Below are 27,135 nucleotides of genomic sequence, written 5' to 3' on the forward strand. Positions count from 1 at the left end.
TGAGAAATAAATTCCAAATATGTGCACATCGGACCTTCGATATTATAAACTCCGCATCCTACTCCCGATGTCGACAGCATCAGTGACAAACGACTGCAGGCTCTTTCTTCAGATATGTTCGGAAGTAACACAGTGCAATCTTCCTGGGCAAATCCTCAACAGAATCAGAGCCAACCGCAGAGTTCTGGTTTTGGTCAACCTAGCGGCTTCGGGCCCGGAACAGGTAAGCGAGTCATTTGCCTGTACAGCGTTTTACGCACCTGTTAATCGCCGAACAGGCTTTGGATCAACAGGTGCTTTTGGTCAGCCCCAGCAGCCACAAGCCAATCCAATGTTTGGCAACTTGGCGAACCCAAGCACGGGAACTTCAGCATTTGGTGTGTCCTGTCACGTTTATTGTATCCCTCATGACTAAATCACATTCGATGCAGGCGCATTTGGCCAGAATCCTCCACAACCAGCTGCGGGCACCTCAGCATTCGGAGCTCCGAAGCCTGCCACGGGCTTATTTGGAGGGGGAGGCACCTCAGCTTTCGGAAGTGGCAGTAGCACTTTTGGCTCAACAGCTGGGACGGGGCCCACGGGTTTCGGATCCAATCCCAACACTGGGGGTGCGTTTGGTGCTTTTGGACAGAATAGAGCCACCACTGGCTTTGGTGGTACCTCTCCAAGTAAGTGCTCTTTTCTTTTTACGAAATTATTCAAAGGAGCTGACGATTGTCTTCAGCCACTGGCAATGACACCACTGCGCCTGTCACAACAGGCACATCGAATCCCCCCTACAACTCCTTCGGTGAAAAGGATCCAACGTCAGCATCTATTACCCTGCAATATCAAACAATAACGGCTATGCCCGCTTATCGAGGGACGTCGCTTGAGGCGAGTGATCGCCACCTCCAGATATTAATCCCTCGCTTAACAGTCTTGAAATCTCACTTAGGAGCTTCGTTATCAAGATTATCAACAGGGACGGAAGACTGCAGGGGCATTCGGTCAGCCGTCCTTTAGTGGCACAACAACTACCCAACCAACGAATTTATTCGGAGGTGCCCCTGCGCAGCCTGCCACCACATCCATATTCGGCGGTGGCACCGGCGCGGGGACAGCGTTCGGAAGCACGGGAACAACAGCAGGCAATCCTGGTACCGGCTTTGGAGCTTTCGCACAACCCCAGCCCGCGCAACCGGCGACAGGTACTGGAACGGGAGTATTTGGGTCAGCCTTTGGTCCACCCCAACAGCAACAACAACAGCAACAACCTTCAACCTTTGGTTCCTTCGGGCAGCCACAGCAGCCAGCCACAACTGGGACCAGTATCTTTGGTTCGGGTGGTACATTTGGGCAGCAGAACAAGCCCACCACTGGCTTCGGGGGTGGTACCTTCGGGTCAACAAGTAGGATTCTTGCCGCTACCGATCTCGTACCTTCTAACATTCTACACAGTAGGCGGCGCGTTCGGTTCTACAGGAACCTTTGGACAGCCAGCCAGCCAGCCTACTGCAGGTACCACAGGCATTTTTGGTCAACCCCAACAGCAGCAGCAACCTGCAACTGGGAGCACATTCGGTGGTTTTGGTACATTACAACGTTCATGTTCTATGAACAATACTAACTTTGTCGCTGTAAGGTTCGAACACGACTGCTGCCAAGCCGTCGATTTTCGGTCCGCCTGTTCAGAGTGGCACAACGTCTACCGGCTTTAGCACGTTTGGCAATCAGCAGCAGCAGCAGCAGCAGCAACCTCAGCAGCAACCTCAGCAACCGCAAGCGGGTAGTATATTCGGGAATACGGGCGGTGGCCTGTTTGGCCAGACCCAACAGCAGCAACAGCAACCTCAACAGACTGGGTGTAGGTTTTTTTTCCTCCAGCAGTTCATCTTAGTGATCTTTTTCACGAACAGTATTTGGTTCCACCCCAGCTCAACCTCCAGGTGGCTCATTTGGAAGTTCGACCGGTGGAGGTTTATTTGGGAATGCCCCACAAAATCAACAGCAGGCCCAACAGCCCACTCAACAGGGTGGGCTTTTTGGGACCAAACCAGCCACTGGCGGGGGTTTATTTGGAAATACGTTTGGTCAGACGGGCACGACGGGAACAATAGGCTCACAACCCCAAACGAATCTTTTCGGGCAGCCTGCGGGTCAAATAACGAACCAGCAATCAGCAGCTGGCACGAACGCGTTGGGCACGTCTTTATTTGGCCCCAAACCCATTGCACCTGGCCTTGGCATCTCAACATCAACGGGTGGCTCCTTATTTGGAAATGGACAATCACTGTCTAGTCTAAACTCCTCTGCTACTGTTCCTGGACCACAGGGAACTCTGTTCGCCTCCATTGCTGAACCTCTTTCTCAGAATCTACCAATCTTCTCGATGCTCCCTCCTGGCCCGCGTGCTGTAGACCTTGACCAACAACCCAAAAAGAAACCCGGCTTTTTCGTCGATGTTCCTACACGTTCGCCTGTTCCATATCTCCAGCTCGGCTATACCCCCGCTAATTCGAAGCTGCGAGGCTTTGCAACATCAACGTCAGGGACTGCGCTCGGGTCCAGCACGAGTCCCTTCGCTACATCATTGACGAATGGGAAATCCAATGCGTTGGCACTTAGTCGCCTCGATGGGAAGGGTCCTGATGGATTGTTGGGGCGAAGCTCCACACCATCCCTAGGAAGTGGGGGACGTCAGAGCGTGAAGAAATTGATACTGGACAAGAAAGTTGAGCCTGCAGACCTCTTCAGTCAATCTGGTTCGCGCGCTAGTCCCAGCAGAGTAACGTTCAGCCCTGCCCTTGGCCAGGCTGCACGCGAAAAGGAAGTTGCAAGAGAGAAAGAAGCCGCCGTCAGTGCAACACCTGCTACTCCTCAAGTGGAGACTCCGACACCTATCACTCGCAAAGTTCCTGGTCGCTTTTCTGCACAGAGCACCACCAATGTGTTGGGCTCCCAACCGACCTCACCTGAAAAAGAGCCTCCAGCACCAGCAGCATTGCAGCATGGTAGCTACTGGGTGAAGCCCGACCTCCCGACCCTCGTCAACCTTGGTTACGAGGACCTAGTAGCATTCAAGGACCTCATCGTTGGGCGTGTCGGCTATGGCGAGATCCAATTCCTGGAGCCAGTCGACCTCACTAATCTTCCAAGACTTGGCGCTCTCCTGGGCGAGATTGTCAAGTTTGATGATAAAGAATGCAGCGTTTACCCGGATACTGATGATGCAGACAAACCTGCACCGGGCTCAGGGCTCAATGTTCGCGCACGCATTATTCTTGTCAGATGCTGGGCGACGGATAAAGCAACTCGCGAGCCCATCAAGAATGAGAAAGATCCTGGTGCAGTTAAGCACCTGAAGCGGTTGAAGACGATCAAGGAGACCCACTTTGAGGGCTTTGACATTCGGGAGGGAAAATGGACATTCACCGTGGATCATTTCTGAGCATGGTTCTCGTTTTACATGTGAGGTGTTGGTTCTCTGTCGGCATACCTGTGCGGTGCAGTAGTATTCCTCTCCATATATTTGTAAGGGTTGTCTATGCCAAAAGTGCTGTTCTTAGTTTAGGTGCAGTTAGGAATACTTTGTACGCAAGTAGATAGCTTTGAATATTTGAATAATAGGTTAACAAACACCAGAAGCGGACAATGATGATATCACCTTGCGCCTGACAAGTTGGAATGCGACACCTTGAAATTACCAGCTTTCCAACCAAGTTGCCGACTGCCATCATTGACCTATCATGCACACGTTGAATGCAAGCACAGGTCGTACAATACCCGAAATCATGCTGACCGCGTTTGACAGATGCCTGAAAACAAGCTTGAGGGGCAAAACGCGGCCGTCGCGCGCGGTGCCATAGAGGGCGCACTCTCAGGCTCGGCAATCGTAGCACCAACATGGTACCTGCTGAATCGCAGATGGCCCGCTTTTCGTGCCTTGCCTACTACGTTGAAGACGCTGGGTGCCGTCATCACCATTGTGCCCTTGATTTCCATTAGGGCGGAGCACCGTGGGCTGGACTTTCATCGTCAGCATTGGTATGTCGGGCGTTTTGTTGAGGCATCGTCTAACCTGGACTGGTATAGGACGGGTATTGGAAAGACGGAGCGGGAGAAGGAGCGTGAGGAGGAGCAGAGGAGGTGGGCTTCGTTGAGCCCGAAGGACAAATTAGCGGAGTGGACAGCGAAGCACCAGCTCAGCGTTATCGTTGGCAGCTGGGCCCTCACTATGGGTCTTGTCGGGAGGAAAGTCATGCGTGACCCGTGCGTTTTCCTTTTGCAGTGTGGTTTGAGCCGGGCTGACCACTGAGATGACAGCTTGATATCTATGCCAAACAAGGTATGATGAACCTTTGTCGCTTTGGTCACTGCTTGTTTTTGTGCTGAAACATGTTATATCGTTGGCATCAGGTCGTTCAAGTGCGTCTTTGGGCTCAGGGGCTTACTATCGGTGTCATCATCGCAGCTGCTGCTCTGACACACTCCCAGCGCGCACAGGCGGCCAATATGAGGAAGGTGTGCTTCTTTGCTTCTTTCCCCGTGTTTGGCAAATCTTTTAATGGGTTCATTAGCACTCTCCGGATCATACTTGGGTTTACCTGGTATGAATTTACACCCTTCAGTTTACATGTTGTGTTGACTTCAGTTCTAGCTGGACAAACAACGCCTTGAGAAGGAACGTGCACAAAATGCTTAGTACTTGCCCTGCCCATGGTTTACCTGCATCCTGAAGTGTTTATCTTTTCGTGTTGTATTAATACGCATTCCGTTTACCTATACAAAACGCCTGACTCATCAGCGCAGTCCATCAATCGTTTCATTTCCAATACAGATCCTTGCTTATCGGAAGTTGATTCAGGCTGAACCTGCAAGAAAAAATGAAGCTCTATTATATCCCAAGGAACCGTGATAGATATAGCGACAGACAAGGCAGGTTCATGGGTAACGAACAAGAATATCATGAGGATATAAACATGATGGATGTACGCCAAGATGTGTCAGGGGGACAGAAAGTCGACCCATGCCTTCATGCTCCATAAAAGCGCCATGCAAAGTATGCTCCCAGTAGGGTCAATGGGATAAAGTACATCAGGCTGCAGAAGAGGTTAGTTGTGAAGCGAACGAACGTGCAAGGAAACTTACTTTGAACCCTGCTCAACGGCGTCAGAGACCGAAGCGCCAGAGCCAGGAGCCTTGGTATCGCCGATTTTCAGAGCCTGATAAACCGGGTTAGTGTATTTTGAATGGGAATTGCTGTGGACATCTTACGCCGTCCTTCTCAAAACTTCCGACGAGGAGGGGAGGGAGGAGGTCACGAGCCTCAGTCAGAGTGGCCAACATCTTCGAAAGCTTGGGTTGCATCTTTGCCTGCAGACGACACATTTTTAGCCTGGGATTAGCCACCCGATTTCACAGAACACATACCAGCTTCAGCCAAGATCACGTCGTCACCTCCCGGGTGCTATAAAATGAAGTACCATCGTCAGAGAATGATAGCTCGGTATCCATCCTGGCGGTTGCATACCTCGTCGATGAATTTAGTAACATCGTACACTGCTCAACACGTCACCACGTAGACACAATTTGACAAGTTTCCTTGTACTAACCTTCTCCATGGATAAGAACATAAAGATTGTCCTTAGTAGAGTGTGCCTTGAGCTCTTCGTACGTGACGACCTTGGCCATTGCAAGTCCTGTTGGTTGCAAATGAGAAAGACAGCGATGACAGAAATGACTATGAAGCAAACAGGAAGTAAGTGTTTCAATGGCATAAAAAGCCCACTCGACTAACGTGGGAGTCGGGAAAACCTATCTTCTCACACAAACCAGAATCTCACGATTGGCTGCCAAACGTTTTCTCTAACCCGAGTTGTCTTAGCTGCCAATTCTCCACCGATCGGGATTTTTGTTTTGAAATATCGACATTGTAACGAGTTTTTGCCAAGAAAATAACATTATGCGCATCACGGACAGATACCATGATAACGTGGACGTAATTACACGACACGTCGTGGAAAAAATGGATTACAGAAGTATTACAAGTGTAGAATGTATATCCGCATCGGTTTAGTACTCGAATGACCACAGTAGTTACTGCACAAACAGCTGGACATTCAAGCGTGGAACTGAGCACGCTCTAATAGCTAAATCTTCCACATCATCAGTATAGGGACGAAAGCACTGTGAGCCATGTCCCTAGGCATTGGCGAGTGGAGGTTGCACATGAAAGAGTATTCGATCTAAGTCTACACCAAGTCACTTCAGCGATGTCCGTATGATTTGGCGTAAACCCTGGTCGGAACCGTCTGCTAATAAAATACGAATGAGGATGTCGAGAAGTTCCGGCGTTGGCAGCGAAAGTACGTGTCGATGAAAACTGCAGTGTGGCTGAGCACTCTAAGACTCGCTATCCCTCATCACTCCAGAAAAATTTAACAGAAAATCAAATTTTTGATCTCCGATTCACTCCGCACTCGGGCCGTGCCGAGGAGTGTGGGACACCTTTCTTGACCACTCCTTCAACTTCTCCCGCAAGGCGTCGTACCATGGCTTACGACGATGAGCATGCTGACATTCTCGGCGGCCCCATTTTGCAGATACCAGATGCTGGTATCCTGGGACAATGGTCCCAGTACTCGATTCTATTCAGGGCTAGTCTCATCCTAGCACTTGGTCTATTGGTATCGCTCATCTCAGTACGCGCCTGGGACATATGGAAAAAAAACCAGGAATTGGGCTACAGAAAGTGCGTCATTCTTCTTAGATTTCTTTAGCCTTTGCTTATGACACCTATGACAATCAGAGCGATGCGTCGCAAACATGGAATCCCAGACTCGGACTGTCGTCCCTTTGCTGTAGCATATGCTGCGGCCACCCGGGCGCGCGCTGAACGCGAGGCTCAGGACAGACTACAGGCCAATAACGTCACGGAAGAGCCTCCGGTGATAAATAATCAAGTTCCGTTGGCAGACGCGCATGGATTGAGGCGAAGGGCGGCCGAATCTGGTGTGTGGAACTTTTTCGTGTTTTGTTGTCTCGATCTGATCGTTATACAGTTACGAAGCCACATGTTAATCAACTCCCTGCCACAAGGCGTACCATATCTGGTTTTGATCACAAACCCAACGGATTTGACTTTGCGTACCGATATAATCCCCGCCTTCGGGATGGCCTCCTTCCTCTCTCGCGCGAGTCCCTAACGCCTGTGAAACGTTCTTATCGTCGCGCTAGCAGAAAGGATCTTGTTTTCGACCCGAACGTGGCGGCGGAAGGCAAGAAACGAGCTTATGATCATGAGGGCAATCATGAACCTGCAATATCAAAGAAGTCTCGTGTTGATAGTGATGACCTCATTGACGATGATGAGGAACTTGAACTCCTCGAGGAAGAGGATGAGCTAGAGCCCGCTCAACGGGGATCAAAACGGACTTTTGACTCGGATGAAGAAGTCGATTATATGCGCACCGATGGTCGTGACAAGCGCCCTCGGAATATGTCGCGAGCTCAGACACCTGAAGACGAGGAAATGGAAGATGTCGAGGACGATGTTGCTGAATTGCACCCAATTCCTCGTGGGAAGAAGCGTGATCGTGCTGAGGCTGGCTCGACTTTTGGCGGTGATGATGAAGAGGGGGTACTGGATGATCAAGATGACAGGTCTCACCGTCATCGCAAGCGTCGCACGGTTCGTCCAAGAAAACCAGATGGTTCTTCTCGCGGCAGGAAGCGAGATCGTGATTCTGAATCCCCAGCAAGCGAGGGCAGTACTGGAGGTTCTCATAGGCACAGCGAACGCACCTCCAAGAAGAAGAAAGGGGCCAAGAAATCTTCTTCGGTGGCAGCCAGCGATGCTCTAGACGGCTCGCAGGATCCCCTCTGCAAAGGTAGAAAGATTGGCGAGGTGTGGGAATCAAATGGTGTTCAATACAAGGTCGGGAATGAAGGCGAACGGCTTCGTCTCACATTGGTGAAAAAGGCTCGAAGCAAGTATTCAATGGTAAGTTACGGTCCCTTTGTTAATGTGCTTGTGGAGCTAACCGAAACACAGCCCAGGGATTCTCAGCACCCAGATCGGCAGGCTAATATGGAGATTTACGTGGAAGCCTGGCTGACAGATGAACAATACAAAGACTCTGAGGAGCGGCAGGAACTTGTGTGGCAAGAGACGCCTAGAGCCTCGATTGAGCCTAGCACCCCCGGTGAAGCTCCTGTATCACCAACGAAGACGGGTAAGGACCTGCTCTGGGATTCGATGAGGAACAGCCCTGTTTCTAGTCGTGCCTCCCGCCAGTCGTCAAACAATGGCTCAGTCCGGGTAAATCCATTTAAGCAGCCTTTACCTCAGGCTACAACTGGTCGACGTGTTGCCTCTTCAAATGTTCATACTCCACCATTAATTCCTGGTGTGGCGGAGGGTCCATCTCGTCCCGGGTTCCGTGCATTCTCAAAATGGGAGAAGCAGGATCTTGAGGCTGAGGCAATGGCGAGGATGCGTGCACGGATGCTGGAGCAGAAGAAAGGAGAGATCCCACAATCAAAGGCCTTTGAGCTTCCGACCAGCGCCACGGCACCTGAGCTAGGCCCTAAAGCTCCGGCTGTGCCCATCATCACATTCACCCCGCCACCCCCTACTGCATCCACGTCTGGCAGCACTGAGACAAAGGCGACACCGTCATTATTTTCATTTGGTAATACCTCAACGAGCACGGATACCTCAAAGCCCACTGCTCCTACTGCGTCTTCCACACCAGCAAGCGTTACTCCTGCAGCCTCAGCTCCAGTTGCCAATAAACCTAGCCTATTCCCTACCTCGTCTACTCCACAGATAACCTCCGCAGTGCCGCCGTCTTCATTTGGCCCGCCTACGACACAACCTACTAGTACCACCAGTACCATAACCACCACTGTACCTACCACATCATCCGCACCCTCTATACCCGACTTCTTCGCCAAGTCAGCTGCACCATCGACTCCTGCGCCTGCAGCAACCGCAGTTCCTACATTTTCTTTTGGTCCCACGCCTGCACAGCCACTGTTCGTTGCACCCGCTTCCACATCCACCAATCCCTTTTTTGCACCAGCAGCATCAAGCACAGAAACCGGCAAACCGGCACCATTCCCTTTCGCAAAACCCAGTGTACTACCTTCCTCGATGCCAGCATCTACATCAGCACAAGCTAACCCCACATCGATATTTGGGGCCCCTTCAAGCAACGCTGCCCCAGCTTCTGCCCCATCCGCACCTGCTCCACTGAAGTTTGACTTTGGCAAGAAGCCTGCGAGCACGATTCCCAAGCCTGCTGCTGCATCTCCCCCTACCATCACTGCTACCGATGCTGCAAAACAGACTAGCCCTTTATTCGCATTCTCGGCGGCTGCTCCCCAATCCAGTCCCTTGGGGGCAAGTTCACAACAAAAGATCTCGTTCGGTCAGCCCTCGTCAGCATCAGTATTTGGTTCTGGTAGCAATGCCACTGCTACATTAAAACCTGCTGAGACCTCGGAAGCGCCCAAGCCCAAAAGAGCAGAGACTGAGACGCCCAAATTTTCGTTTAGTCCGCTCTCCGGTGGTTCAGCGTTTAGCTTTACAGGTGCTTCATCGGCACCCAAGCCAACGCCGAGCTTTGGAGCACCGTCAGGGGCATCAGCCTTTGCCATAACTCCGTCTTTGGGTGGTGATGCGAAGAAGACGGACGCGCCATTATCAATCTTTGGCGCCGCAAATGCTACCAAGGAAGATGGAAGCAAGGCTGGCGCTTCTACACCTGCAGTCTTTGGTGGTTCTAGCTTTGGTGAAAATGCAAATGGCATCTCGAGCAATATCTTTGAGAAGTCCAGTGCTCCACAGCCCAGCGGTGACGCAAGCACGTCTACATTGACTCCCAAGAGTGTATTTGGCAATGCCACATCGAGCAATGCATTCTCTACAACTCCTGCTGGATCTCTTGCTGTATCTGGCAGTGCCCAACCGGTCACTTTCACGTTTGGCAATGGGTCAGATAAGCCTACAGATAGCGTGAAGCCGTCACCATTTGCTCCACCAAGCAATCCCACTTCTTCTGCCTTTTCATTTGGGAAGAAGGAAGAGACCGCAGCGCCTTCTTCGTCCAGTATCAATACTTCTACTGCGCCTACATCATCGACGCCCGTGTTTGCGTTCGGATCTTCTGTGTTCGGTCAACCTTCGGCGGGTACTTCAAATGGGCCAACGCAACAGCAATCGGTGTTTGGGAAACCGTCAGTATCTACGCCCAGTGCGTTTGGTTTCGGCAGTGGGGCTGGAACTGGAACTGGAACTGGAAACAGCACGTTCGCTTTCGGGGGTCAACCGGGAGGCCAAAACCAACAGCAATGATGCATTCGCATGTTTTTATCTACACTCCTGCATACGTGACCTTGTACAGCACATACCTCTTTCTGTATTGCGTCTTCCTGGTACTTTATAGGCGTACATACAAGTATTGCTTACCTCATCGCATGTCATCGTTTGTTTTTTGTACCATCACGATTCAGGTGTTCGGGGCATTCAGGCATCTAGCAGCCTGATACCTCTACTTCAATACCCACTTCAACTAACACCGTATCTTCCGTAGCCACTCTAATGACCCAAGTATCGTTGGTCTTTGCACTCAGTCTCTATGCTCGTATGAGATGCAGTGAACACGGGTATACATGTCGATGAGAAGGGGCGGTCCAATGATCAGTGCAGCATTCGAAGATCACAATGACGAGGGCGACAAAAGTGTCCCATCGAGGTCCTAGCCATGCTCATGGTGAAGTTCAGCACGAGACATAATGCAAGACCTCAGCAGCAATGCATGTAGCCACTTGGAGCTTGACAGATAAGGAAGCCCGATATAAACCACCTAGCCGTTATGTCTCGCAGAAATCCCGTGGTATTGAACGAAGAGAGGAACGGAACAAACGCATCCAGGGAGGGCGGCCGGACCTAGCCTACTAGTAGGCTGGGGATCGTTGATGTTCGATGCAATCAATATGGAGTCGGTCGTATTTCAACATGAATTGGCGAAGGAAAATCAAATTGCAGTTGACTAGTGCTAGATCTAGATGCAGAGTCATGATCTGCGACGGTCAAGCGTGTGCAGTACTTGCTTCCAATACACGAGGCACTTGCCACCTGGCAAACCGATTGATTTCATGGTGGTTAAACCAATAGGCTACAGTTGGAGATTATAAAGTGGCGAAAAAATAACCAGGAAGTCTGCCAAGGCGACTCACCGTGATTATCCTATTCAACCTAGCGGTAGAACCTTTAGCGTGCACGCCACAGTGACATTCAACAAAACTAAGAGGATATGACACACCTGGCCATGTGCAACGAATAATCGCCAATCTATATGCAGATGATGCAATATTAGTCTATCTCAAGAAAGGAGATAAAATGAAGACTTACTATGAAAATGATGCATACTAACTGTCAAACTGAGTGACAGCAGACACCCATCAGAATTCAGAATCCAGTACAAAACAAGAACATCTGATGCCAACACGGGGTAAAAAAAAAACCGATCCGTAAAACACATGACCACCGCAGGGGTCGAACCTGCAATCTCCTGATCACGTAATCGTAGTCAGACGCGATGCCATTTCGCCAGGCGGCCGTTGAAACAACGCGAATGCACATGTACTATACCCTGAAGACGGGATAAGATTGCCCATAATCGTCAGTACAATAATTCAACTACCGGTCCTTCCCTATGTCCGTCTTGTTCGAAACCTCTCTAGGCGACCTCGTCATCGACCTTGAGGTGGAGCAGTGCCCAAAAACATGCGAGAACTTTTTAAAACTTTGTAAGGTCTACTACTATAATTTGAATGCATTCTTCAACGGTGCGTAATTCTCCCTTCATTGGTACCTTTGCCTTAAATAACAGTTTCCAGTATCCAAAGATTTCCTAGCTCAGGCTGGTGATCCCACTGCCACGGGAACAGGTGGAGAATCAATATGGTCCTATGTTGCCTCGCAAGGGGAGAAGGATGCAACAGCCGCCCGGTATTTTGCCCCAGAATTCGTACCAAAGTTGAAGCACACCCATAAAGGCACAGTGTCCATGGCCGTAGCACCCTCTGTGAACGACGAGAAAGGTGGTTGCGGCAGCCAATTCTTCATCACGCTTGCAGACAACATAGACTATCTCGACGGGAAGCATGCAGTTTTTGGCCACGTCGTAGAAGGGTTGGAAACGCTGGATAAGCTGAATGACGTCTTCACGGATCAAGATGGGAGACCATTCAAGGATGTGCGGATCAGACACGTCGTCATTCTTGGTGCGTTAGTCCCTAGTTGGACCCTGATGTTTTCATGTGCTAATGGACATCCGTAGATGACCCATTCCCTGACCCACCCAGCCTAGTCCAACCTCCGTCATCTCCTACTCGACCCCCAGATAATTCTACTAGAATTGCGGAAGATGAAGACCCCCTTGCCACTCTTCCGGATGAGGAAGAGGAGCGTATACGCCGCGAGAAAGCCGCAGCAGCCTCTGCCCTAACGCTTGAAATGGTTGGCGATCTGCCTTTTGCCAACGTCCGGCCTCCAGAAAACGTCCTTTTCGTGTGCAAACTCAACCCAGTCACACGAGACGAAGACTTGGAACTCATCTTTTCGAGATTCGGCACCATTATGAGTTGCCAAGTCATTAGGGACAAGAAAACGGGCGACTCATTGCAGTACGCTTTCATAGAATTTGATAAGCGAGACGACGCAGAACAGGTTCGTGGCATACAGTCTTTGCATAGTGAGACGAGACTCAAGGACTTGTCAGGCCTATTTTAAGATGCAAAATGTATTAGTAGATGATCGACGTATTTGGGTAGATTTGTACGTGCGAAACCACTTCATTGATAATTGTCTGACTCATCTACGCAGCTCGCAGTCTGTGGCACGGCTCAATACTACCTGGTCCAATAACCCCAAAGTGGGACTGCATAGCAAAGAAAGGGGCGGGTTTGGCGGTCGTGAAGACTTGGAAGAAACTCGACGATACCGGGCAGCTGGAAGAAGCGATGGCAGAAATGGTTATGGAATGGTGTTTGAAGTTCCAGATGACAAAAGAACTTCATCACGCAGGAGTAGACATGATCAAGATAGGGAAGGCCCTCGGGATCGATGCCGACGCTCCGGCTCTCCTGTGCCACGCAACAGATCTGGAGAAAGGCGCCGCAGCAGAGATAGATATTCTCGGGATCACAGGCCACGCCACTAGTAGCGGATCTGAAACTGAACACCGTGCCTGTATGTTTTTACTCATTGTGCTCTGTGTACCAAAATGATGGCCCGATGAGGCAGCCCACCAGTCTGAATTGTAATTTCCACCATTGCTGTGCCACAGGGCTAGATTATAAGACATTTGCGCAATGAGAACTGTAACTCTCTGTTTCTCCTTTGACATCTCCCTCATGACACACTCACACAATGACTTCTACGCTCCCGGCTCTGATATGCTCCTGCTGTCGAGCGACGATGTCAAATTCTGCGTCCACCGTTGCATACTAGCAGCCGCTTCTCCATTCTTTGAACACATGTTTGCATTACCACAGCCTCCTGACGATCCAACAAACGAAGAACGTCGTCCTGTAATCCCCGTGTCGGAGCCTAGCTCAACCGTGCACACGCTTCTGCGTTTCGTCTACCCCGTACCTCATCCTACCACTTCATCCCTTGACGAGCTCAGCAATATTCTCGGAGTCGCAGTCAAATACGACTTCCTCGGTGTCATCTCCTCTCTTCGCAAGCAACTTATCACCCCCGCGTATCTGAGAGATGATCCAGTGCGAGTGTTTGCAATTGCGAGCCGTTACGAATTCGAGCATGAAGCTCAGGTTGCGTCACAACACACGCTCTCGGTCAACATCCTTGACTGTCCATTGTCGGATGACTTCCGGTTCATCACAGCACACTCTTACCATCGCCTCCTCGTCTTGCACAAGAAACGTTCAAAGGAAGCCCAAGCGCTCCTGAAGATTCCAGAAGACGTGAAGTGCTTGCAGTGCTCAGGGCCATATTATGGGGCGTTTGTACCGCCAAAGTGGTGGAAGGAGTTTGAAAGAATGGCAAAAGTAGACTTGGAAATACGGCCAACCACAGATGTTATCTTCAGCATGCCATTCTTTGCACGGGCTGCCGAGGCATCAGGATGTGCGCGATGCGCGAGTAGCATCCTAGACTCACATGAATTCTTGTCAGATCTCAAGCGACAGATCGACGAGCTTCCTGCTACTATATGATCATTCCTCTTCACGACCATCATGACTATCACGATTCACAACGTTATCATTGTCATATAACCTAGGACTTCTCGGGGACGTTCTTTACATGCGCCATTCTACGTTAATATTCCGAGTACTTTACTGCGCATCACCTATTGTCATTGTATTATGAAACGAGATACTCTTTAGATCTAACCATGATTGTATGCATAGTTATACTGATAGGCTACTCACGTAGTGACCAAAATTGCGGTCATTACGGATATGATATGAAGTTGATCAAGTGCCTGACTGACGTGTCGACATGTCAAGTTCAAGCACTGCTTAAGCGAGTATGTAAGGAGGCTTGGCCAGGAGCGCACTAGTAGCACGGCACCTGGGGAAATTGCCGTAATCATCTTGTTCGCAGCTACTGGAGTCCACTAGGGGGAGGACCGTAGGAGGAGTCCTCGAAGGAACGTATGGATATCAGGGATCAAGTAGAAATACGAGTGAGACATTATTCAGAGATACCCGAGGGGATAAGTAACTAGGGTCCGCTGACAGGTAGCGTGACTCGGACACATCTGCTTGGCCTAAAATTAAAGTCCTGTGGCGACTCTTCCAGATCTACCTATCTCAACGACTTTGTCTCCAAAATGTCTACACCACAGCTCGCTACATTCAAGGTACCTGCAATCGAAAATGAACCTATGGTGAGTCCATGGAACTCCACGAGTCACTCCTTCTTATACTGGATCATGTCGGCAGCGAACCTATGCTGCAGGGACAGTAGAGCGCAAGGGTCTCGAAGCTGCACTTGCTCAGATGCAACAGGAACTTCCATTCGAGGTTCCCTGTATCGTCAATGGCTTACCGGTCTGTACAGCGTGTCACTGGCCAATTCGTAGATGACTTAGATTTCCTCGGATCTTAGATCAAAACCGGTAAACTTGCCAAGCAGCCCATACCCTCAGATCACGCCCGTCATCTCTGCGTATACCACGAGGCAGATGAAGCGACTGTAGCCAGCGCGATCGATGGTGCTCTTGCCGCCAAAGCTGAGTGGGAGGCCATGCCTTGGAACGATCGCGCCGCCATCTTCCTGCGTGCTGCAGAGCTTGTTAGCGGCAAGTACCGTTACAAATTGGTAGCAGCTACTATGCTTGGTCAAGGCAAGAACGCGTGGCAGGCCGAGATCGATGCTGCCGCAGAGGTGTGTAAGATGGAAGTATCTTGATGGCAGGTGATTGATGGAATTTTCGCAGCTTTCCGACTTCTTCCGCTTCGGCGTCAAATATGTTGAGGAACTCTACGCACAACAGCCTCCTAAGAACGCAGCAGGATCATGGAAGTAAGTGCGGTGCCCCTTCTATCAGGCTACTTCTGATGATTGAATAGCCGCGTCGAGTATCGTGCGCTGGAAGGATTCGTTCTCGCAGTTTCGCCATTCAACTTCACGGCGATTGGTGGTAACCTTCCGGGTGGTACGAGCGACTATTCTTATCGTGATTATTACGTTCTGAACGAGTCATCTTAGTTCCCGCAATCGTCGGTAACACAGTCGTTTGGAAACCTTCGCCAGCGGCCACGTATTCCAACTACTTGATCTACCAGATCCTCGCTGAGGCTGGTGTTCCAGCCGGTGTTATCCAGTTCGTTCCCGGGCCACCTCCAGAAGTCGTCGCACAGGCGATATCGCACCCCAACTTCGCAGCGCTCCACTTCACAGGCAGCACGTTCATATTCAAGAAGCTATGGAAAGACATCGCCGCAAACCTGGACAAGTACAAAGGGTATCCGAGAATCGTCGGTGAGACAGGAGGAAAGAACTTCCATGTGATCCACAAGTCGGCAGAGATCCGAAATGCAGTTTTGCAGACCATTCGAGGCGGGTTCGAGTATCAAGGTGCGCATACTGTGTGTATGAGTGGCGCGTAAGATTGACAGGCGTGTGGGCAGGTCAAAAATGCTCTGCGTTGTCACGGCTATATGTTTCCTCTTCGCTTTGGTCATCTGGATTCAAAGATCTGCTCCTGTCTGAGGTTGCCAAGATCAAAATCGGGTCGCCATCAGACTTCGGCAACTTTATGGGACCCGTGATGTGCGTTCCATTTTTATGCATCTGGCTCCGCATTGATCATTGAATAATGTCGCAGAGGTCGTCCGGCTTATGACAAAATAATTGGATTCATCCAGAAAGCCAAGGATGCGGGAGGGGAGGTTCTTATCGGAGGCACTGGTAAGGCGGATACTACGACTCACCTGCAACCTTTTCACATGATCCTACAGGCGATGACTCCAAGGGCTACTTCATACAGCCCACCGTCATTCTAACCAAAGATCCCGAATCAGTCACGATGAAAGAAGAAATCTTTGGTCCTGTCATCACTGTAATGGTTTTTCGTTCGCAAATGCGGCCAGATGTACTAACAACTTTCCAGGTTTATGTGTACGACGACGCGAAGTATGAGCAGACTCTGGAACTCATCGACAACACCTCGCCTTATGCGCTGACCGGCTCCATGTAAGTCGCAAGGTCTCAGCGATATGCGTCGACTGACAACTTCTTTTCCAGCTTTTCCGCAGACCGCAAGGCCCTTCTGACTGCCACAAACAAGCTACGGAACGCTGCCGGTAACGTCTATTACAACGAGAAATGCACCGGGGCGGTCGTTGGTCAGCAACCCTTTGGAGGAGGACGAGCGAGCGGGACCAACGACAAAGCTGGGAGTATCAGCATCTTCTACCGGTTCGTTTCGGCGAGAAGCATAAAGGAGAACTTCGTGGGCCTGGAGGACTTCCAATATCCGTCGAACTTGATTTAAGATAATGAGAGTCATGAAAACAACGGTAGTCATCGACATTGTATCAATCAAAGAATCATGTTGTTACTTCTATTCGACGAGAAACGTGTATGGAGGGCGAATTTGAAAGTATTCTGAAGAGCACTTGAGCAGCAAACCTCACCGCCCCATGTTACTCTACGGTAATTGTGGCGCACACTAGATTTTAGAACGTTGCGCTATGCTGTTGCTGAAGCATCCACTCTGCGACCATGACGATAGCGAACACCTTCAAATTCAAGCTCGATAGCAGATATAGGATCGACATGGGACAAAACCGTACATTCGGTATGATTACAACTGGATCATTTGCAAGTAGCGCTGGAAATATTGATTTAGCAACCACGAGGGACAGTCAAGGCTAAGAACTCACCCATCTCGGCAATTCGACCAGTCTTGCCCATGAACCATGCGGCTCAAATCAATCTCTAGCCCACCGGGTATCGTTAATGCAGTGGGAGGAGAATAAAATGGTTGTTCTCGGGAAGCGGGCGGTACCCAGAAAAGCAGCCGACCATAGGCTCCTTCACCTGTCCATGGCAGGGTGATACTTAACCGTGTCTAACTATACACAGTACATTTTGTAAGTTTGTCTCGGAGCCACCAACATGAAGCTTCACGAAGCTTAACAGGCACGATGCCTCACTGGTTCTAAAGATCGGGATCTCTCTTGTGATCTCGATGCTACTGGAAATGTTTTTCTCAGGCTTCCAAGAATAGCACTACCACCGGAAAAATCACCAAATTAGGATATTCCAATAATCTCACTATTCCCACATACCTCCCTAGCTCTACTGCTGCACCAGAGCTTTCCCCTTGCTCACTCATGTATATAAGTAGTAAAATGACATGTACATACATAAAATGATACAATATACCGCTTTTTTCATTGTCTGAGAGCTTGTACAGCAGTCTACAGTGCTGACTACAATATGTGCATCCCAGGACTAAAACATATTCGCATTTTTGCCCCTTTAGCAGGGAAGAAATTCTGGCTGTATATATCATATATTAGAGTGTTAATGAATATATTACACCGCTTGTTTGAGCCTCTGTAGTGTCCTACATCAGTAGATATGTTAAATTCATGAATACCTCTCAAAAAACATAAACCAGTTCGCATTTTTTAGTGTTTAGGTATATAGACTGGTGAATATTATTTATAACATCTCTTTACTAGTATATACATTATATCAAGAGTATAGGCCAGTAGGATCAGTCCCTAGAGTGATATGTATTGTCATCTTCCTGGTGGTTCACTCCCTGAGAAACTTTTCCTGCAGCTCCGGCCCTCTAGGATGGTAGGTAGTCTGTTACTATGAACATATGGAATATATTTATCACATAGGTATACCAGAACAATACCAGGATCCTTGTCTACAATCCAAAGTCACTTCCTGCCTACAATGTACCATATTTTCGCATTTTTGAGGTTTTTCACTACATTCTCACTACATAGACTATACCAGCTGTTCATATATCACTTATAGTACATATATGAAGCCCTCCCAAGGCCAGGATCAGGTAGAAATATGTCATAGTAATGATATCAAGCACATATCTCCTATTCTCATTGATAAGAATTCCCAGACATGAATATAGTAAAATATTATAATCAGACTGTCTTGGAGTACACTATATATACCAAATAATACAGTCCTCGAATACCAGAAGGATCCATGAACAATTGACAGCAGGGGAATCCAATAGATAAGAAATAGGTCGTGGAAAAGTCAAAAAGTCCAAACATCGAAAAAGTACTATGCACCAACAGTCTATGCAAGGGTGGTCTGACCATAATAATGCAACAAATTGAGACCACAACACTTCCACATCACCTTTACCTTCACAACATATATTAGTATAGTATATATAAGTAGTTTACAATGTATTCTATACATTTTTAATGAAATCTTCGCCCTAGACAGGGTTGAAATATAACATTTGCATGATTGTGGGGTTTGCCCCTATATCATTGATATCATTACTCTGACATATTTCTACCTGATCCTGGCCTTGGGAGGGCTTCATATATGTACTATAAGTGATATATGAACAGCTGGTATAGTCTATGTAGTGAGAATGTAGTGAAAAACCTCAAAAATGCGAAAATATGGTACATTGTAGGCAGGAAGTGACTTTGGATTGTAGACAAGGATCCTGGTATTGTTCTGGTATACCTATGTGATAAATATATTCCATATGTTCATAGTAACAGACTACCTACCATCCTAGAGGGCCGGAGCTGCAGGAAAAGTTTCTCAGGGAGTGAACCACCAGGAAGATGACAATACATATCACTCTAGGGACTGATCCTACTGGCCTATACTCTTGATATAATGTATATACTAGTAAAGAGATGTTATAAATAATATTCACCAGTCTATATACCTAAACACTAAAAAATGCGAACTGGTTTATGTTTTTTGAGAGGTATTCATGAATTTAACATATCTACTGATGTAGGACACTACAGAGGCTCAAACAAGCGGTGTAATATATTCATTAACACTCTAATATATGATATATACAGCCAGAATTTCTTCCCTGCTAAAGGGGCAAAAATGCGAATATGTTTTAGTCCTGGGATGCACATATTGTAGTCAGCACTGTAGACTGCTGTACAAGCTCTCAGACAATGAAAAAAGCGGTATATTGTATCATTTTATGTATGTACATGTCATTTTACTACTTATATACATGAGTGAGCAAGGGGAAAGCTCTGGTGCAGCAGTAGAGCTAGGGAGGTATGTGGGAATAGTGAGATTATTGGAATATCCTAATTTGGTGATTTTTCCGGTGGTAGTGCTATTCTTGGAAGCCTGAGAATCACCAAAGGAATCAGAAGCCGTTAAGCTTAATTGTAGGGGATTGATAGTTTACAAACAAACTTACAAAACCATACCGTTTCTAGTCAGTGAGTATTATGCTTAATTTTAACAGTATAGCCTGGCTCCTTTCATCCATCCATCTCTTGGCATGACAGGGGTTGAACTAAGAGGAGAGAGGCCTTCAAGTAACTCAGCAGGGTTTTGCAGTACATGTTTCAACCTTGATGCGAAGCAAATGGTGGGATTGTTGCGAGTATGGATTGACATGCTAGTCTCCTGTTTGCAAGGTATGGTGGAACATCTATCCAAAGAGAATGTAGAGGAATCGATCTCAGGATGCTCCTGGAATTGCTGCTCTGTGACTGCATCCCACAGCTGGACAGTGAAATCCCAAGAACCAGACACGATGCGAGTGCCATCGGGCGAGAACGAGACTGACTCAACCCAAAAAGTGTGCCCTCGGAAGGGCTCACCCAATGGCAGCCCCGTTGCTGCATCCCACAGCCAGACAGTGGAATCTTGTGAACCAGACACGATGCAAGTGCCATCGGGCGAGAATGAGATTGATGAAACCTCAGTAGTGTGCCCTCGGAAGGGCTTACCCAATGGCAGCCCCGTTGCTACATCCCACAGCCTGACAGTGGAATCCCTTGAACCAGACACAATGCGAGTGCCATCGGGTGAGAACGAGACTGAGTTTACCGAAGAAGTGTGCCCTCGGAAGGGCTCACCCAATGGCAGCCCCGTTGTTGCATCCCACAGCTGGACAGTGGAATCCGAAGAACCAGACACGATGCAAGTGCCATCGGGCGAGAACGAGACTGACGAAACCGATTCAGCGTGCCCTCGGAAGGGCTCACCCAATGGCAGCCCTGTTGTTGCATCCCACAGCTGGACAGTGGAATCCCAAGAACTAGACACGATGCGAGTGCCATCGGGCGAGAACAAGACTGACAAAATCCATCCAGTGTGCCCTCGGAAGGGCTCACTCAATGGCAGCCCCGTTGCTGCATCCCACAGCTGGACCACATACTGCAGTCACTTTACCCTCGTATAATATGTACAGCCGAGGTTGAAATATCCCTGTTCTACACAGGCCATCCCATGTGGGCCCATCAATGTATTGCCATGTTAAATACAGGTGGGCCGATGTCAAGTGTTTATCTAATACAAACAGTGGGCCCATGGTATGTAGTATAGTAGATAAGTGTAGACTTTTCTATTGACTTTTGGTAGGTAGTGTATGAAGTATGTGTCTGATATGAACAAGCGGGCTGAGTGGGCGGTGGTGCTGATATATACAGATGGGCCGAGATTCTAAGTATACAGAAGGATCATGGACACAGGTCGGTCAATTGGTCCGTGTTTACATACCAGCTTCCACAATACACCTGCCAGGACCACCTCGGTCAAATATTACTAATGGATTGATCGGTCAATAAGTTGTTCATAGACCATCGGTCATCATATACTTGCCATGACAACCAGTCAGAATATGCTAGGTCAAACATAATGTATAATGATATGCCAGGAACTGGAGTAAACAGCCGCCTTGCAGCGTAACAAGGGCCACCAAGTGTACTTAATTGGTCGAAAAAACAATTGGCCGAGACATATGCACTGGTTTTGCTGATATGATATGCAAATCATATGGAACATGGGATCGGTCACATGCAGAATCAATAGGTCAAACCAACTCAATAAAACGACCAAGATGAATTCTGCCGACAGGCCGGTCAGTCACAAGTATGACCGAGTTACATCTGAACAAACCAAAGTATACTGTGCCGCGCCAACTGCAAACCCGATCAAGATCAAACAGTGCCAACATTTCAATGTCACCGGAGTCAATTTACAATCAAATCAATGCCAAAACAATGAGTACAGAACCAAGTGATTTACAGGAATGATGAGCCGACCGACATATGATCTATGGAACAACTATATAATCCACCGGCACACTTATTCGGATGTGAAAGTGTCACCCTGCGTGTCGGGATGACCAGGAGGGTGGGAGGCTGAGGTTTGACCGACTCCAGCAGAAAGAGAGGTGGGAGCAGCCGAAGGGCCGAACACGCTGTTCATGTACCTCATACCAAATGTGGTGGCGGAGGACTCGTTGCCATGGCTGAGCATTGGTGGCGGGAATGATGGATTGGCAATGACCCGCTCCTGCCGAAGTTTCTCAACCAGGCAGACAAGTCCATTCACCAATGTCACGGTAGCACCGACATCAAGCTGCACGGAGGACAGCTCGGCACGCATCAAGGAAATGTGGGTGTCGAACTCCTGTTCCATCGCATTTACCCTGGCGAGGGCATTATTGTCAGCCATTTGCATGTCAGTCACCTGAGTGGTCAAGGTGAGCACACATTCGAGGATGATGGGTGTTGAAGGAAGGGAAAGGGGATCGGCCGGAGGAGTTAGTGGGGGAATCGGAATGGGCATGTCATCAGTGGCCTCCAGCCAATGGTCGGCAGGGAAGTCGGCTGCAGAAGCTATGGCTCTGGGCTGGTCAACCATGATTTGATCAGCGGGCTCATCCGACATATCGGCAGCAATGTCGGTGTCCCGCTCGGTGTCAGTATCATGGTCCATCTCGACATCATCTTGACTGGTAGCAGACACTTCTAAAGACCAGGGTTAAAGCATGTTATTGCAAAGCACAAAATCACTTACCGGTATCCGCAGTATCCTCAGATTCCACGATAGGAGTTGGTGGATGTGCACGAGAGGTCACTCTAGTGGTCCGGGATTTAGCCTTCAACTTGGACACCAGTGTGGCCTTTGACCGAGGGTGTGACTTTGGTGCCTGCGTGGTTGAGGGACGCCAGGTATCGACCGACACCGGTCAGTTGCACCGCACCTTCATGAAGTGGCACTTGGCGCAGGACTTGATGGCTTGGCCCTTCCTGCCGACCACAACAAAACAAGGCTCCCCTATACATCTCTTGCAAGGTGGAGCGTACTAAAAATAGTTAGTACTCTGCAACTGGCATGGACTTTCCCAACTCACCTCCTCAGCATCGGCCTTCAGTAGCCCATGACCTCTCACAGGCTCGGCGATATTCACAGCCTTCTCCTTGCCTTTGCCCTTTGGCTGGACTTGGCCGATGTTGGCTTCAGCTTCTGGCTGAAGATTGGTGAGGTGGGAGGACAGAGAGGACACGGTAAATCTCACCTGCTTGACATTTTTAGTCATTCCCTGCAAAGGAGTCAGCAATAAGATCAGCACTGAGATTATCACCATGCTTACCTTTGATTTTGGCGCTGCTGCACCTGAAGATTCGATGATCTTGGGCCGCTAAGGTGATGTAAGCAGTCAGTTGGAAATGATGAGAGGAAGACATACCTGTTTCACTACAATGGTCCCTGTTGGCTGCCTGTCCTCATCCTCGGTGTCGGAGATGATGGCCTTCGACAAACACTTCAACACCTTTTGTTTCTTTCTGCCTGGCTCGGCATTTGGGCTGTCGTCACGGGATCTACGAGTGCCGCGGTCAGACCATTTGCCCTTGTCGGTCATGGTGCCAGTCACGGTCAGATTGTGAGCACGACCGGCACAAGGGAGTGCATTGATCGGCGAAACTGACATCCATTTGGGAGCTGGGGGTAGGACTGGGGAGAGTGCTGGTGCCGGTGCTGGTTCTGGTGCTGGTGCTGGTGCCGGTGCTGGTGCTGGTGCTGGTTGTACTATAAGAATATTAAGTTACCAATGTGAATCCAAACAGGGCCGACTCACCATATCCAACAGTCTTTGGGAAGAAGGGATGGGACTCCATACGCGGATCATCAACCCGAACACGATTCCATTGAGGAACGAGACCTTAATTGATGGTCGCACGGACCTCGGCGGCTGCAGAAAGAAGAAATGGCGAGATGACCGAGGACAACCTGCCGTGCTGTTGGAGGGCTCAAGACTGTTCATGGTGAGCAGGTACATAATAACTATAGTAAAGCAAAACACACACCACCTGCCTCGCAATCTCATGAGCCTGATCAACGACTGTCCGGCCATCTGCTTCCCCACGTCCGATTAGGCTGACCAAATCGCGCACCGATATATCGGCGAGCGCCAAAGCATGGTCGGATTCTTGTTGTGATGGCATGGTAGAGAATTGAAATATAAGGGCGACGATGGCACAGGTACCGATGCAACAAAAGGAGAAAAGGATGTGATGAGTATCGACCTACAAACGACTCTGTGTGGATGTTGAAGGAACTTGACAGAAGTTGATGCCACGCAAACCGCCACATTGTAATACCGCCGGGATCGGCCGAGACACGGAAATGGCTGAAGTGTGGTAGCGGGCGTCAGACTTCTGCATTGTTTATTCACCTTACAGTTCAAGCCCTCCAAAGTTGTCAATGTATTCCCACGAGAATGCCACTGACAAAGCTCACAGGATACAGGACGAGTGTATCAAAGCCGACTGGAACTTTTTCGTCACTTGGGAACAGTGGGTGCCACCGAAGTTGTGTCCGATTCCAGCCACTCAAAACGTGTGGATCCCTGTGGGTAACCACAACATTCACATTCGACCTAACATTACAACTACATCTGGCCTGCCTCAAGTCATGAAATCCAACGTCTCAAGTATGCCATCCAGCCAGCCACATCCTGAAGGACTTCCCAAGAAACATTTTGGCAGTGAAGGTGTGTTTCCTGCTCTATTGACCATTTCTAATGGTTAAAAATATAAGTATTTGACATGTGCTGGAATACTGAGGCTGATCTAGTGTGGACGGTGAACACAACCACTGCAACATCATTGGCCGAACCACAATATGAAGGCCAAGGTACTTCCAGTGCTTTGAGGATGTTGCAGGCATCTGACTGAATAATCAGTGTTTGACGTGTGTTGGGACACCGAGGTCGATCATTGTTGCGGACGCAGCCACACCGCCAGCAGCAGGTTCATATGACCTTTGTTGGGATAGCCAAGGAAGTCCACGGAAGATTAATTTGGCGCCAATCCAAGAGCTGGCAGCTACGAAGACTCACACCTTGGATGTCACCATGCCCCTGGTGGCCGATCAATATGATATGTGTTGGAATAATAGTCTGTCTGCGTCGGTGGATGGATACAGGGGCAAGTGTCGGTCATTACCACCAACCATCACTAACCATCATTCAGGCGATTTCGACATGTGCTGGGAAGATTCAACATCTGGCGGAGATGGTCACGTTGACAGTGGGTTAGTCGCTGCACCAACCATCAACATGGTCAACTTAGGTTCGTCCGAATTTTGGATGAAATCACTCGTACTGACAATGACGTTTAGCGGGCGACACACCGGTATTATATGATCTGTGTTTTGACGCATCCTTGCCGGCCACATCTCCAGGACCGAGGGATGACTTGCCAAATCAGACGGTCGAAGCCGGCGAGGAATTGCTGCGCCGAGCAAATGTGAAGCTTGACAGCATTGACGCTGTTATCGGTAGGTTCATATTTCTTCTGGTCACGAATGTCATCACAATGACCACCTCCCTACAGCAGATGACCCCGGAGCACAATCCATGGATATCTTGGATGCCAACCAGGATTTAATTTCAGATTATCGGTATGCTCGCGATGAATTCCTCGCGGCCAGCAATGACATTGCCAAAATCAAACATCTGATGAACATGCACCGGCAAATTGATGATCCACTGCATATATTACTACTAGCGATGAGGAAAATGGGCCAGGGAGATTCCCCAATCCAGTAGTGTAGAAGACCGAGCAGGAATGACAATGTATATACCAAGTGCACCCAAAACCGAGCACCTGGACCGACGATGTTCCACACATACAATGTATATACTTAAATCATTGATTACTGAGCAGAATGGAACAACCTCTATGACACAAGATGCTGCTGACAACTACACGTAGTCAGCATATCTCTTAGGCTTTTGCCGAATTTGGGTGCCAAGCGCATTGTCGACCTTGCTCCTGGTACTCTTTGCCGGTGCATCGGGAATTGAGCAAGCCGCCGATTTGGTGACCTTGGTCTTCTTGGCCGACTGGTCATTTATCGCCGGTGACCGCTCTCTGGGAGCCGTTGTCTTCCTCGGCAATCGGTTATTTACCGCCGGTAATACATCTCGGGCAGCCCTGGTCTTTTTCAGTGTCTGGTCCGGCACCACGGGGGATGTCCGAATATGTTCAAGACCTTGACGAGTTGAATGTGGGCCGAAGCCACGAACTTGCTGGGCGGTATGATGTGAGCAGGCTGGCTCATACCTGGCCTTCGTGCCAATATGGCTACAACTTTCATCTTCTGATCCCTCGGTCACCTGTGCAACGGGCATGCAGGTTTTGCCTGCTGCATAGGCCCCTCTATCATGAGAGACCTGTCTGACCAAATCTATAATCGGTCGGTCTTCATATGCCGAGTCTGTTCGGGGTGAGATGATGGCAGGCCAAGTTCTGACTCTCTTGCCAATGCTCTTGGGTGCCGGTTGGTCATCTGACTCCGATGGGTGTCCCACCAGGTCACCTCGTGTTGCATTTGCACCTTTCCTTACACGGTAGGGTGCATGTTTGTTTACCTTCGGCAGAGGCACATCTGCATCAGTCTTGTCAGATTCTTCATCGGCGGAACTGACATGAGCTCGTTTGATGAACCTAGGCCGCACTTTGGGAACTCCGGCCGGTGATGGTGCAGCGGCGGCCAATGACTTTTTGGTTGGCATGGGCCACATGCCCTCATCATCAGCATCACCGTTAGAGTCATCAGACTCTTTGCTGACAGGAGCCCTCATCTTGCCCTTGTTGTCGATCCAGGCCTTGAACTTCAATGTGAGCCCTACCTGGTTGTGTTACGCACTCAAATAGATCTGTTAGGCGGAGCCCTAAGAGGGGCGTCGTCCGCTAATGTTCATGACGTAACCGGAAGGATCCGGTATAGCAAGTGAGACTGGCGACGACGAGTCGGCAGTGATCACAGTACGCGCGTGTCACGTGACTTCTAAGACGGATGTCTTTGAAGTCGCTCAAGGTAAGGACAGTCTTGTCCGAACGATGAGGTCGATCGAGGTAGACTTAGTCGCGATGAGCGACTAAGAAAAGATACTAGAGACTGAAGCCAAAGGGGCGTTCAGAGGGAAGTATGTTCCAGGGAAGATTGAGTAGATTCAAGTTAGAGAATCTAGTACAGGGTGACCGACTACTTATACTAAGTGGAGAGGGTTAAGGGCAAGGCTACCGCACAGTAGGTAAGGGTAAAGGGGAGACGAGAATGGTATAGGTGCGTTGGCAACAGAGCTG

General features: G+C 49.2%; 10 protein-coding genes and 1 non-coding gene across 11 annotated transcripts; 6 read left to right on the forward strand and 5 right to left on the reverse strand.

The window, feature by feature from the left end:
- The first annotated feature begins 88 nt into the window (after window positions 1–88).
- F5147DRAFT_675094 (nucleoporin autopeptidase-domain-containing protein) lies at window positions 89–3,775 on the forward strand. Its single transcript, XM_041435888.1, has 8 exons — window positions 89–223; window positions 279–377; window positions 432–671; window positions 728–879; window positions 941–1,394; window positions 1,444–1,575; window positions 1,628–1,849; window positions 1,902–3,775. The coding sequence occupies exons 1-8, from the start codon at window positions 115–117 to the stop codon at window positions 3,431–3,433; spliced, it is 2,940 nt and encodes a 979-aa protein (XP_041297263.1). The 5' UTR covers window positions 89–114; the 3' UTR covers window positions 3,434–3,775.
- F5147DRAFT_675096 (uncharacterized protein) lies at window positions 3,759–4,725 on the forward strand. Its single transcript, XM_041435889.1, has 6 exons — window positions 3,759–4,006; window positions 4,064–4,254; window positions 4,309–4,330; window positions 4,402–4,506; window positions 4,563–4,592; window positions 4,643–4,725. The coding sequence occupies exons 1-6, from the start codon at window positions 3,797–3,799 to the stop codon at window positions 4,685–4,687; spliced, it is 603 nt and encodes a 200-aa protein (XP_041297264.1). The 5' UTR covers window positions 3,759–3,796; the 3' UTR covers window positions 4,688–4,725.
- F5147DRAFT_675101 (cytochrome b5-like heme/steroid binding domain-containing protein) lies at window positions 4,726–5,760 on the reverse strand. Its single transcript, XM_041435891.1, is given in 8 exon segments — window positions 4,726–4,856; window positions 4,918–5,084; window positions 5,134–5,207; window positions 5,260–5,310; window positions 5,330–5,358; window positions 5,416–5,452; window positions 5,516–5,544; window positions 5,598–5,760. 7 exon segments carry the CDS (start codon window positions 5,674–5,676, stop codon window positions 5,018–5,020), a joined length of 366 nt encoding a protein of 121 aa, XP_041297265.1. The 5' UTR covers window positions 5,677–5,760; the 3' UTR covers window positions 4,726–4,856; window positions 4,918–5,017.
- Window positions 5,761–11,205: 5,445 nt separating this feature from the next.
- On the reverse strand, window positions 11,206–11,622 carry F5147DRAFT_383627 (uncharacterized protein). Its single transcript, XM_041429513.1, has 2 exons — window positions 11,405–11,622; window positions 11,206–11,344 (listed from the first exon to the last, which is right to left on the reverse strand). The coding sequence occupies exons 1-2, from the start codon at window positions 11,532–11,534 to the stop codon at window positions 11,244–11,246; spliced, it is 231 nt and encodes a 76-aa protein (XP_041297266.1). The 5' UTR covers window positions 11,535–11,622; the 3' UTR covers window positions 11,206–11,243.
- Window positions 11,534–11,612, reverse strand: F5147DRAFT_t38. Its single transcript has one exon. It is a non-coding gene; the product is annotated as a tRNA-Arg (tRNA).
- A 32-nt stretch (window positions 11,623–11,654) lies between the features above and the next one.
- On the forward strand, window positions 11,655–13,393 carry F5147DRAFT_675107 (cyclophilin-like domain-containing protein). Its single transcript, XM_041435892.1, has 5 exons — window positions 11,655–11,841; window positions 11,893–12,279; window positions 12,336–12,724; window positions 12,777–12,832; window positions 12,881–13,393. Exons 1-5 carry the CDS (start codon window positions 11,709–11,711, stop codon window positions 13,215–13,217), a joined length of 1,302 nt encoding a protein of 433 aa, XP_041297267.1. The 5' UTR covers window positions 11,655–11,708; the 3' UTR covers window positions 13,218–13,393.
- On the forward strand, window positions 13,394–14,508 carry F5147DRAFT_675110 (uncharacterized protein). Its single transcript, XM_041435893.1, has one exon. The coding sequence runs from the start codon at window positions 13,411–13,413 to the stop codon at window positions 14,236–14,238; it is 828 nt and encodes a 275-aa protein (XP_041297268.1). The 5' UTR covers window positions 13,394–13,410; the 3' UTR covers window positions 14,239–14,508.
- A 52-nt stretch (window positions 14,509–14,560) lies between these two features.
- Window positions 14,561–17,160, forward strand: F5147DRAFT_675113 (Aldehyde/histidinol dehydrogenase). The gene is made up of 12 exons (XM_041435894.1): window positions 14,561–14,766; window positions 14,828–14,915; window positions 14,971–15,078; window positions 15,137–15,415; window positions 15,468–15,553; window positions 15,601–15,686; window positions 15,740–16,108; window positions 16,162–16,303; window positions 16,359–16,441; window positions 16,492–16,592; window positions 16,644–16,726; window positions 16,778–17,160. Exons 2-12 carry the CDS (start codon window positions 14,859–14,861, stop codon window positions 17,025–17,027), a joined length of 1,644 nt encoding a protein of 547 aa, XP_041297269.1. The 5' UTR covers window positions 14,561–14,766; window positions 14,828–14,858; the 3' UTR covers window positions 17,028–17,160.
- A 4,678-nt stretch (window positions 17,161–21,838) lies between these two features.
- On the reverse strand, window positions 21,839–23,985 carry F5147DRAFT_769296 (uncharacterized protein; the record flags this gene model as incomplete). The annotated part of the gene is made up of 10 exons (XM_041441035.1): window positions 21,839–22,506; window positions 22,556–22,688; window positions 22,743–22,844; window positions 22,893–23,009; window positions 23,058–23,081; window positions 23,133–23,180; window positions 23,229–23,569; window positions 23,619–23,702; window positions 23,761–23,796; window positions 23,844–23,985. The coding sequence occupies 10 exons, from the start codon at window positions 23,983–23,985 to the stop codon at window positions 21,839–21,841; spliced, it is 1,695 nt and encodes a 564-aa protein (XP_041297270.1).
- Window positions 23,986–24,244: 259 nt separating this feature from the next.
- F5147DRAFT_649311 (uncharacterized protein) lies at window positions 24,245–25,592 on the forward strand (the record flags this gene model as incomplete). The annotated part of the gene is made up of 5 exons (XM_041433332.1): window positions 24,245–24,533; window positions 24,617–24,676; window positions 24,775–25,113; window positions 25,163–25,321; window positions 25,378–25,592. The coding sequence occupies 5 exons, from the start codon at window positions 24,245–24,247 to the stop codon at window positions 25,590–25,592; spliced, it is 1,062 nt and encodes a 353-aa protein (XP_041297271.1).
- A 156-nt stretch (window positions 25,593–25,748) lies between these two features.
- On the reverse strand, window positions 25,749–26,630 carry F5147DRAFT_769298 (uncharacterized protein; the record flags this gene model as incomplete). The annotated part of the gene is made up of 1 exon (XM_041441036.1): window positions 25,749–26,630. One exon carries the CDS (start codon window positions 26,628–26,630, stop codon window positions 25,749–25,751), a length of 882 nt encoding a protein of 293 aa, XP_041297272.1.
- Between the last annotated feature and the right edge of the window lie 505 nt (window positions 26,631–27,135).

Source organism: Suillus discolor (assembly GCF_016758755.1).
Source record: "Suillus discolor strain FC423 chromosome Unknown F5147scaffold_7, whole genome shotgun sequence".
NCBI lineage: Eukaryota > Fungi > Basidiomycota > Agaricomycetes > Boletales > Suillaceae > Suillus > Suillus discolor.